The sequence below is a fragment of the Garra rufa genome, chromosome 3, assembly GCF_049309525.1.
Source record: "Garra rufa chromosome 3, GarRuf1.0, whole genome shotgun sequence".
NCBI classification, from domain to species: domain Eukaryota; kingdom Metazoa; phylum Chordata; class Actinopteri; order Cypriniformes; family Cyprinidae; genus Garra; species Garra rufa.
This window is the reverse complement of record NC_133363.1, coordinates 47,893,446-47,905,385: the sequence shown is the minus strand read 5'-3', so window position 1 is coordinate 47,905,385 and position 11,940 is coordinate 47,893,446. Positions and strand designations below refer to the sequence as shown.

At 35.4% G+C, this 11,940-nt stretch overlaps 1 protein-coding gene across 1 annotated transcript in view; it reads left to right on the top strand.

Moving 5' to 3' along the window:
* The window catches only part of tesk1b (testis associated actin remodelling kinase 1b), a 15,203-nt gene extending 6,483 nt beyond the window's left edge, over positions 1-8,720 (top strand). Inside the window, exons 3-8 of the mRNA XM_073836637.1 lie at positions 2,141-2,201; positions 2,383-2,510; positions 3,503-3,586; positions 4,854-4,940; positions 5,710-5,812; positions 7,318-8,720. Coding sequence (XP_073692738.1) covers positions 2,141-2,201; positions 2,383-2,510; positions 3,503-3,586; positions 4,854-4,940; positions 5,710-5,812; positions 7,318-8,387 — 1,533 coding nt within the window. The 3' untranslated portion in view covers positions 8,388-8,720. The remainder of the gene's footprint in view (positions 1-2,140; positions 2,202-2,382; positions 2,511-3,502; positions 3,587-4,853; positions 4,941-5,709; positions 5,813-7,317) is intronic.
* Positions 8,721-11,940: the final 3,220 nt, after the last annotated feature.

The window sequence follows — 11,940 nt, the reverse complement described above, 5'->3', positions numbered from 1 at the left end:
ATAATTTTTTTTTTTTTTTGACCTTTATTTATTTATTTTATTTTTATTTATTTTTTTAGTTTTTTAGTGGTGGAAACAGGCTTCTATAAAGAGTGCTTCTATATTTAGAAATCATAGTTTTTGTGAAATATTCCATTGTCCCTATTTGAGGCCAATATTTGACATTTTACAAGGGCACAGAAGAATATATGAGATTATATATTATGTGTATTTTTGTTTTGTTTGTTTTTATTTTGGTATGTGCATTACTTTGGCAATATGTACCCAAGTATGTCATGCCAATAACGCAATAAGAATTAAATTAAAATATTGACATTTATATAAATATACATATTTTTGCAAGAAATCACTTCCCTGGTATTACAGGATTTCCCAGTTTGAAAACAGTTGTAAGCTTTAGTTATGCAGACAGAGTTACACTCCTAGCAACTATGTCTATGATACTGTAATTGCTGGGTGACGTTCACTAAGGAAATAGGAAATGAAGGGAGGAGGTAAACTGGCTCTTACAAGCATATCACTTGGAGGTATACAAAATATGAGGAGGGCGTGCAAAGCAAATTTTAAAGTGCATTGAGTAATTTTATAATTTGTGTACTTGTTTAATATCACATGGTTGACTTATTGGAGCTGCCATGTTAAGATTTGTTTACAAAAAAAATCCTTGGCCAGTGCTTCATATAAAAAAAAAAAAGCCAATTGCATCTTTAAGTAAGGGATCACTGTTAATGATGTTCCAGTGGTTTTACATTTAAGCAGAAAATGTTTGGCAAGTGCACAATACTGTATGTAACAGTTAATCCGTATATCCTCTGGATTAACATTCCTTTTAGTGAAGCACTCATGCTGGTACATATTAAAGTGATCTGCTGCTTATATAGTTCTTTCCTCAGCATAGGGCCTCTGTATAAACTTATGTATGAGAGCAGAGGTTTGTAAGTCTCTGTTCAGCTTTCCTTTTATACGCTGTCTCAGCAGAAACGTTACATAATGCTAAGTGTACCACCCAAACATAGTGTGTGTGATTGTGAGTGCCATCAGAGTGCTGTTTTTGCTCTGTCTTTGCCATTCTCTCACTGGGGAGATCAACACAATGTTCAGAAAGCATGCTACTCTTAGAATTTGCAACAGCATGTATAGTTTTTGTAAATGTACTGTGCATGGTATGTATTTACGCCGTTCAAAAGTTCCTAATGTCTTCAAAAATCTCTTATTGGCTCAAAAATATACTAAAAACAGCAATCTTATGAAATATTATCACAATTTAAAATACTGTTTTCTATTGTAATGTTTTAAAGTATAATTTCCTGTGATGATAAGTCAATTTTTGTGTTTGTTTATAAATTTCTTCCTAAAAAAAATCTAACTGACCTCAGACTTGGAACAGTAGAACGGTTTACTTCATGAAATACTTCACTGCACAATGCAATGTGCTCAACTTGACCTTCTCTTTTCATTATGACAAATGAACCAGAATTACGCGACTGACCATTTTATTGAACGACCAAATGTTTAGACTTTTATTTACACCAAATTGAAAATGTAAAATTCAAAGTTGCACTAATAAGATTGGACTTGCTGAATTAAAATGAAGTCATGATGATGAAGATAAAGTTATGTGATGATAATGTTGTCATCACGGTTTGAAATGTTTATCATAGGACAATGTCTGCTTACTAATTTAAAAACTATGTTTACAGCAAGTAGTAACTAAGTTAGTGTTCCATTATGAACGCATCCAGTGAAAAACAGTCATCAGGGATTTGTTTCCACCCAGCGTTTGTTTATTTTAATGATGGCCTTGTAAGAACGTCTGTGTGTGAGAGTGAGCATTTTTACAGTTGAGCTTAGCTGTGTTGATACTTCTGTAAATGTTATGTAATGCATATTTTGGTGTGCTTGCAAACTCTTCATGTTTATGTGTAAAACCATGGCTATTTGTATATGTGAAGAAGACCGAGCCGATTGCTAAATGAGGGCTTTTTGGAAAGCTCTCCTAAAAAGGACAAAGTATTTCATCTGTTTGCTGCGGTAGATTCCCTCACTCTGACTAACCCACATCCCCAAATGGTGTTTACACTGCGGCACATTACTCTATTTATCTCTCTCTCTTCCCTTGTCTCCACTCTTCCCCTCATAGTCTATTTATGCCAAGTACACAGTCCCAGACCAAAATAAAACAGAGGAAGTGTCTCTCAGCAGTGTATGAGTATGCCAGCTAAAATTAAGATCTTGCAAGACCTTGCATTGTTTTATTTTGTAGATCTACGCACACATAATCATGCTGTGGGTTAATGGACTAGGGGTTTATGGGTGTTCAATTAGGAAATGAGGAGTAATTAGAAAAAGATTAATAGAACGAACTTGTTGGTTCACTTTAAGTAAATGATTTTCCTGTTTTCCCTGTGGCTGTTTTCAGTGATGAGGTCGAGAAACAAAGCTTGGCTATTGTCGGCTCCCCCTACTGGATGGCTCCGGAGATGCTCAGAGGAGAACACTACGATGAAAAGGTCAAACACCGTATGATTCATTGCCCAGATACAGGCCAGAGTCCTTTTCAGTGACTCTTTCGCCCACATTACTTATCAGTTTACTGTCATTTCACAATTTCAAATGCAGAATTGATGCCATTATTTCTACTGTTCTATTAAAGGAGAAGTTTACTTCCAAAACAATTATTTACAGATAATTTACTCATCCCCTTGTCATCCAAGATGTTCATGTCTTTCTCTCCTTTAGTCGTAGAGAGAAATTTTTTTGAGGAAAACATTTCAGGATTTTACTCTATAAAGTGAACTTCTATGATGCCCCCCAGTTTTAACTTCCAAAATGCAGCTTCAAAGGGCTCTAAAAGATCCCAGCCGAGGAGTAAGGGTCTTATCTAACGAAACAATTAGTTATTTTCTAAATAAAAATGACAATTTATTTACTTTTTAACCTCAAATGCTCGTCTTGTCTAGCTCTGCGTAAACTCTGTTCATTCCGGTTCATGAAAGTTAGGGTAGGTTGAAAAACTCCCGTCTCATTTTCTTCTCCAGCTTCAAAATCGTCCTACATCACTGTTTTTGTTTCTTATTTTGAGGAGAAAATGAGATTTTTTTTTCGACCTACCCTAACTGTCTTGAACTGTAAAACACTAGACAAGACAAGCATTTGAGGTTAAAATAATATAAATTGTTGATTTTTTTTTTTTTTTTTTTTTTTTAGAAACAAGCTGCATTTAAACTGCATTTTGAAAACTTGTGGGGACCATTGAAGTCCACTATATGGAGAGAAATCCTGAAATGTTTTCCTCAAAAAACATAGTTTCTTTGCGACTGAAGAGAAAAAGACATGAATGACAAGCGGGTGTGTACATTATCTGTTATTACATATACATTATCATTATCATATTTTTTTTTTTTTTTTTTTTTTTTTTTTTTGTTCTGGAAGTGAACTTCTCCTTTAAGTTCATTATTGTGTTTAGGGTTTTAGATATTTATTTTGTTTTATTTTTTTATAGGTGGATGTATTTGCCTATGGTATTATTCTCTGTGAGATTATTGGCCGGGTACAGGCAGATCCTGACTTTCTTCCACGGACAGAGGTGAAAAAACTGAACGTACAGCATCTTGAAAGCTCAGTTCAAATATTAAATTAGAAAAGTTTTTTAGAAACTATTTCAATACTTTCAAAATTTGATTTATTTTTTCTTCACTTTTTTTCCTGTAGTATTATTCTAAAATTGCTGATAAAGCTTTTTAATGGTCTATATCTGTTTGCTTTACCCTTCCACCTGATATATGAATATCAGACCTGTAACAATCTCATGTATTCCCTCAGTTTATGAATATGGGTCATAGTTTACTTCATGTGAGATAACAGCACTGCCAGTGAAGTCATGCTTTTGCATACAAATCATTGTTTAATTACTGTTTACAACCAAACACTGGACTTATCATTGTCAGGATGATTTATTGCTACAGTACAGTTTGTACTTTTCTCAGTAGTGAAATATGACAGGAATAATTGACTTCGGGCCATTGAATTTTTAGAAAATGATGCACACTGGAGTGTGAATTATTTTTGTACAATTCAACGGCCCAAAGTCAATTATTCCACTTATTCTATGGTTACCACACCCCAAGACATCGATCAGATTATATATTTCAAGACATTTGTCTGTTTTTTGTCCGTAAATCGCTATTGTGAGTAGGATTAATTTCTTACACGGCTCATCCAACGCCTTCGTTGCTAATTTCAAAATGTCATTTTAGACCTAGTAATGAGACTTGAGCTGTTGATGGCAAACTAATGCAGTTAATAATGAGCTTTAGACAGACCGACAGACAGACAGAAAGAGAGAGGGAGAAAGAGATTAAGCTCGTTCAAGATTACCTCTCTCAAGTCTGTGCGTCTCTCAAAATTGATTGGCAGCATCGTCTCTACTAATAGTGAAACTTTAAGTTAATTTTCAATTTTGCAAACTGTATGTGTATGCGTCTGTAAGGGAGAGAGAGTGGGAGAAATGGAGTATGTGTTTTTTGTACATAATAAAACATGGAAATAATCTGTTGTTTTTATCCTGTTGTTTACTGTATTTATTTGTTTGGCCAGTGTCGTTGTGGGTTTTGGTTTTTGCTGGTTTGGGCTATAAGGAGCTTTTGAAATAACTGAAATCGTGTGGCAAAGTGATATAGACATGTAAGTGCTGCCTGGAACTACGTTCGCCATGCGTTTCCCTGAAAATAATGTACACCATTAGAACAGTTTGTCAGCCGATCAGATTCAAGCATTCAACGGCCCGTAGTATAAAGTATGAGCTTTGTAGCTTTTTTCTTAAGACTTAAATTAAGGTTGATTCTGTGTTTCAGGACTTTGGTCTGGATGTGGAGGCCTTTCGGCAGATGGTTGAAGACTGTCCACCCCAGTTCTTCAACCTCACAGTTGTCTGCTGCAGTGTAAGACCTCTTATCTTCTGTTATGAAACAGTATTATGTCATGAACATTCCTCCTCTTCTACAAATCTCATATGTTGATGCATATGTTTACATGTGCAGTTTTTTATTGTTAAAGGTGATCATTCTGCCCCTTTTTACAAGATGTAAAGTGAGTCTCTGATGTCCCTATAGTGTGTATGTAAAGTTTTAGCTCAAAATACACCACAGATAATTTTTCATAGTTTGTAAAATTGCCACTATTAGGGTATGAGCCAAAACACAGTTTTTGTTTGTCCCTTTAAATGCGAATGAGCTGGTGCTCCCGGTTCCCTTTTCAGAAGAGGGCGGAGCTTTAAACAAAAACAAAAACCGGACAATCTCATGCACTGAAAACTCTCAGAAATCATACTCTGTTTAAAAGTCAGTCATCTGATTATACTGTGCATAATAAGTTTGCATTTATGAACTACACAGATGAAGAACTGGTATTTGTATGGATCCCTCTTTCAGAATCAGTCGTTTTTCTTTATCATTATAGGCTGGTTGTTTTTACACACAGCGGCCACACAACTTTGTTCAAACACCTTATAAAAGTGATTTTTGCATAATGTGTCCCCTTTAAACTTGGAACCTTTCCTTAACAGGGCTTCTGTGTAATTCAAGGACATAAATGTTGGTTGAAGCAAAGCTACATATGTATTATTTTGATCAATTAGTATGACTTTACAAAAATGCAGACAGAACTGTTTACATTTGAAAATTTGTGGGTTTTTTTTTTTTCCTCTCTCAGATGAACCCAGACAGTCGGCCCTCATTCACATGGGTGGTAGCAGAGCTGGAGAAGATAGTGAGTGAACGAGAGCAGAGTGAATGTACAGAGTCTGATGTACAGGGTGAGTCAGCAAATGCTGCCAGAACACTGCTTTTTATTTTCTTCTGTTTGCATTTATGCAGTTACAATGCATATGTAATGGAAAGTCTTTTCAGTACTAATTTTCAAATCATGGTAAATGTCCGTAACTCAAATCACATTTATGTTTGCTCTGGGCAAATTAGTTAATAGGTCTTAAAGGAACAGTTCACCCAAAAATGAAAATTTTATTGTTATTTATTTACCCTCATGTCATTTCAAGCCAAATCAAGTTTAAGACTGAAAATAATCTTCTAAACACAAATGAAGGTTTCTGTCCCTCTACTGAAAGTCTAGGTAACGGAAACTTTAAAAGTCAAAAAAGGTCATAAAGGCATAGTAAATCAAATTCCTCCAAAATATTGGATGAAATGTAGTAAAAAATAAAAATAAAAAGATGCCAGTATTACAAAATATAACATTACAATGTATAAATCACATTTTCCTAAAGAAACATTGTCTAAAAGCAACACCAATAGGTAAAGTTACAGTGGAAGTCTGTGTCCCTCTTGCCTCCCGTGAGCCCATTGATATTAACAGACCCCCTAAAGCACTGGTCTCAAACTCAATTCTGGTTGGAGCTAAACTCTGCAGAGCTGCGGCCCTCCAAGAATTGAGTTTAAGACCTCTGCCCTAAAGCGTGCAGTGAGTTTGGTGGGGGGTAATTCAGACTGAATGGGGGAAAGTCAGTAAGAGAAGGCAATGATGTGATTGCATATAACTGGTTATGTTCAGCTTTGATTGGTTCATGCAATAAATCTTGCCTTTTGTGTTTGTGCGCCTTCGCGAATCAGTTTGAATAAACAATATTATGGCGTTAATGGGAAGACTAATTTTAAAAAGTCAGTAAACAACTCTCACACTTTGATGTAACTACTTTGTTACGTCAAAATAAGACTTAAATGGCCTAAAAACATGATTTGTGGGAGTTTTAGTGAGTAATCAGCTTGGTGAAATTTAAAGTAAATCTCTATGTCTGTGATCAATATTTACTAAGCTTTGATGACTGATGATCCGAAAAATTAAAAAATAGTGAAAAGTTAACTATTAAAAAGAATAGCTGAACATAAGTTCACAAATAAAAAATATTATTTAAACTGTTACTGCCTTAAGTTATTATTTTGGAATAATAGAACATATTGAAAAAACACTAATTGATGAGATTCATATCTGGCTTCAATAAATATAATACTGATTGCATTTTTCATTATCTGATAGTGTAAGTAATGCCTATTTGACTAGTAAATGTAAATGTGACTGGCACATGAATTTACATTTGATTTAAAGAAAAAAAACTTTGAGAACTCTGCCGCCCCTGATTTCAGAACATCGCACGCCACTTCCCTTGAAATATTTTTGCTTTCTATTTTAAATTTTTATAATTAAAATATATAGTTTCCACCTTGAAAATGATTTTAAAAATCTTGCATGCCATTTAAAGTTCAAACTTAGCCTTAAATTTGTTGTTTTTTTTGTCTTCTTTTTCAGACCGGTCGTCCACAAACACAACACCTTTGAGACGAAAGCATTCTCTAGACATTCCCGCCGACCCGCGTCTCTGCCGCAGCCAGTCCGACGTGCTCCTTCCTCCATCTCCTCTCCTGTCTCAGACCACACCGATGCGCGTTAACCCCTTCTCCCAACGCCAAGACCTCAACGGCGGCCACATCAAGCTCTTTGACACCCCCAGCAAGTCTGTCATTTCCCTCACCTTTGCTCTCCCTCCACCCCCTGACCCCAGCAGCCCCGTCTCCTGTGACAAAAGCCCTTTCCAGTTCCACAGACGCACCCAATCACTGCCCTGCACGGCGGAAGACATCGAGTCTCTTCGCGGCACTGCTGACAATGGGAAATGTGAAAATAATCAAAGTGTTATGGACACGGTTGTAAAACTAGTTAATGGAAATTTGTTGGACATGGGAAGGGACAGTGTGTTGTCTATGAGCAACGAGAGTATTGCTGATCTGCCTAGTGTTAATGAGGTTTTTGATACACCCACTGACAAAGTTAGGCGTTCAGACCCTGAGCAGGACGACAAGGAGGACGATCTTGCAATGAACAGTCAAGAAGCTGTAGCTGACGACTCTGGTCTTCCGTTAGATCTAGAGCTGATGTCTCCGAGGTTTGAGGAAAACATCGACGAGCCTATGGACTGCACCAGCTCTCCTGATACACTAGATGGCGCCGTCGCTACTTCAACCAAACCTTTCTCCAATGGTTGGAGCTCCCCGGTCTCTAACGGGCCGCCCTCATTACCTCCTTTACTAGACACTGACAACAACAACGGCACCATCCCCATCAATCGGTCTCTGGGATGGGGGGTTAATAACTCTAATGGTGCCATGACCCCTCTTACGCCTCCGGAGCAGGACGAGGTCATTGCCTGTCCGGGTTGCTGCCTAGCGGGGATGAGTTTCCCCTCCATTTGCACACGTGGACCTCGACAAACCCCTTATAAAAACTTGAATGGCGACGCGGCTGGGAAAAGGCTTCTGTGCAAAGCATTGCCGCCCTCGCCCACAGAGCCAAACATTGCTCTGCCGGGCACACGGACATAAAAGATGCATGCTGTATAGGTGAAGCGCTACCTTTAAAAGCGGATGCTACTGCTTAATGCACTCAAACCTAAATCGAGCTGAAAAATGTCATTCTGGAGAGAAAGACAACGCTATGTATTATTGTTTAGACTACGTGGATCATTTAGTATTCTGGTCCCATGTCCTAGTCCTCTAAACTTGAACACTCCCATAGGTTTTAATGCCTTTCTAAAGACGTGTTGTCTATATTTTTGGTTATTTTTACAATTATTTGAAAGTTTATGAAAATACTTTGAGATTTGAAAAAAGTAATGTATTATTTTATTAATGACATTAAATGACATGGACAGAGTACTAACAGGCTATGTTGTGTTTATGGAAGATATGAGTCACATTATTTGTAATACAGTAACTACATTTTACTGTGTGTCACATGGTTTAACAGATTTTTAAGTCTCTTATGCTTAGCAAAGATCCATTTATTTGATAAAATCAAGTCATATTATGAAAATGAGTTATCTATTGTAATGTACTTTAAAATATAGTGATCAAATATGAATTTTCAGCATCATTAGTCCAGTCTTCAGTGTCACATGATGTTTCAGAAATCATTTTAATATGCTGATTTATTATCGATGTTGGAAACCATTGTGCTGCTTATTTTTCATTTTTTTGCAACCCGTTACTTTTTTTATGATTCTTTACTGAATAAAAAGTTAAAAAGAACAGCATTTATTCAAAATAGAAATCTTTTCTAACAATACAAGTCTACCACTTTTTATCAACTTAACACGTTCTTGCTGCATAAAAGTATTAATTTCTTTAAAACAACGAAAGAAAAAAAAACTGGCTCCAAACTTTGAACACTAGTGTATCGTTACAAATAAATTCTATTTAAATAAACGCTGTTCTTTATTATGTTTTATTCATCAAAGAATCCTAAAAAAGTAGCACAGGTTTCAAAAAAGTGGCTCAACTTCTTTTAACATAATACTAATAATAAAGCAGCATATTATAATGATTTCTGAAGGATCAAAATTTAGCTTTGCATCATAGGAATACATTTTATTTTAAGTTTATTAAAATACAAAACCACTAGCAAAATGGCAATAATATTTCACAATATTACTGTTTTTTTTTTTTTTTTTTTTTTTGTCCTGCATTTTTAATCAAATAAATGCAGCCTTGATGAAGCGAAAAGACTTTAAAAAACATGAATCTTACTGATCCAAACTTTTGAACACTTTTTTTTATTTTAGTTTACGATTATTTGAAAGTTTATGAAAATACTTTGAGAATTGTAAAAAATAATGTATTATTTTATTAAGGACATTAAATGAATGACATGGACAGAGTACTAACAAGCTAATATTTATTATATATATTTATAAATGATTGTTTTATTTTTTTGGTTATGCATCAGGGTTTCCGCAAAAATATTAAAAAGCACCAATGTTTTTAACACTGATAATGTGATATTGATATTGCAAATTGATCAAATAAATGCATCCTTGGTGAGCATAAACGCGTTTGAAAAACTTTCCCCAAACTATTGAACAGTAGTGTTTCTAGTTCAGATTATAGCTATATTTATACATAACTATAAATAGAGTAATTTTTAATTAATGATATATATATATTTCTTTTTATAAATTGCTGTTTATGATTATTAATATATATTAATATAATGATATTTAATAAATAATAAAAACATTTTTGCTACTATTTCCACTAGTGAGAGCTTTGTTCACTTCTCCAGTTGTGTTTCTGTGAGTGGGTTCAGTCCCTGTGTGGTTTTGTGGCATAAGTTATGCTGCGACAGCTGTCCTCATCTCACTTTTTCTGTTCACCAACTGAAAGTAGCAGCTAATGAAATCTCTCCATTCTTTTGTTTAAGGTAAAGTGTATTATTTTTTTTACCTAATTATAAATAGTTCATATTTTTATCAGTCGGTTTGGTAGAGATATTTGATAAATACAGCGGTTTATTTTATTTTTATCTTTTATTATTTTTGTTTTTCATAAAACAGCATTCGTTGTGGGGATGCCTGTCGCTCTCCTAAACTTATGTTTCTTTCTGTTGGTGCTGAACGTAGGTGAGTGTACATTTTTTTGGTGGAAATTTCTAGCATTGGTCTCTCTTTCATTTGGTGTACTGTATGTTTTCAGATCATGTCTGTGACATTCACAGGTGCAACATGTTCTTGTTTTCACTTGTTTCGTCTAGAGTCTGCCGTCTCTGTCTGTGACGTTAGAGTGTATACGATTGATTTCGGATGCCATCTTGAATGGGATTGCCGCAATGCCAGTCCTGGAACAACTTACACGGTCTTGAGCAAATCACAGGGGTGAGTTTTGTCTACACACAAAAGATGCAGTTTAGAAACATGACTAACTATGAATGATGTGGAAACTGTTGTTTGGAGGAGAAATGAGAGTGAGGAGTAGAGGGGTGAGAGGTGAAACTGTGTGGTTTAGCAGAAAACCACAGTGAGAAACAATCCAGGCTTGTCGCCCCGGAGAAGATACGCTATTGTTATCACTTCAGGCACGCTCTTGGTTTCCTCTGAATTGCAATTGAAAAAGAAAATGACTCACAGGCGCTCAAGCTCAATTTGCTCTTTACTTGCTTTCTTTTTCTCTTTTTTTTTATCATGCCCAGTGGATAAGTCATGTTTTTTTAAGAAATGAAAGTCAGAAATGTCTGTTTCGCACAGTTTTGAAGGCAATTTAATGACCGGATGATCAACATGAAGAATTTACATGCCATTTTTATATAGTGTGATATTGTGTGTTTATGTTGCAGTGATGGAGAATCATGGAGAAATGTTTCAGGCTGCGTTCAGATTACCCAGCAAAGCTGTGATCTATCACATGTCTTTCCAGACCTAGACCTCTTAAACTTCATCAAGCTGACATCTGAATTTCTCTGGATAAATGAATCTTGGTCCTGCAACGTTGTTGATGATGGTCAGTAAAAAACCTCAATCCATGTTACAAATATTTGATAAGGTAAAAAAATTGAAATATTCCAATATGTTAAAGTGTGAGTAATAATAGTAACTTTATTATGATTCGATTATTGTACTGTATAGTCTTTTTTCTTTATTGTTGTTATGAATCTTTTCATTTTCAATATTATTATTATCATTAAAAAAGTTTTAGAAGTAAGTTTCCTCAATATTTTTTATTTAATTTTTTCCCCTAGTTCATGCCAAATTTAGCCCGCCCTCCATAAATATCTCCATGGCCGATGGAAGTCTCTGGGTGACTGTAATTTTTCCTTGTGCTCCATCGAAAAGCTGCGAGGATGAGGAGAAGGATTGCTGCCCACTAGCAGAAATTAAAAGTCTCAGGGCCACAGTCACTCTATACAACGAACAGAACCCCTCAGAAAGAAAGGTGCACAACTCTAATCTTCACATCCCTTTAGCTCCAGAGAGTTAAATTAAATGAAAGATTTGAATGTGTTGTTTTATCGAAAAAATACTGTTGCTGAAACGTAAGTAATCACAAAATTAGTTTAAGACGTCACTACTCCCAGTTTCTGTTACTGAAAAAAAATGTTTGAGAA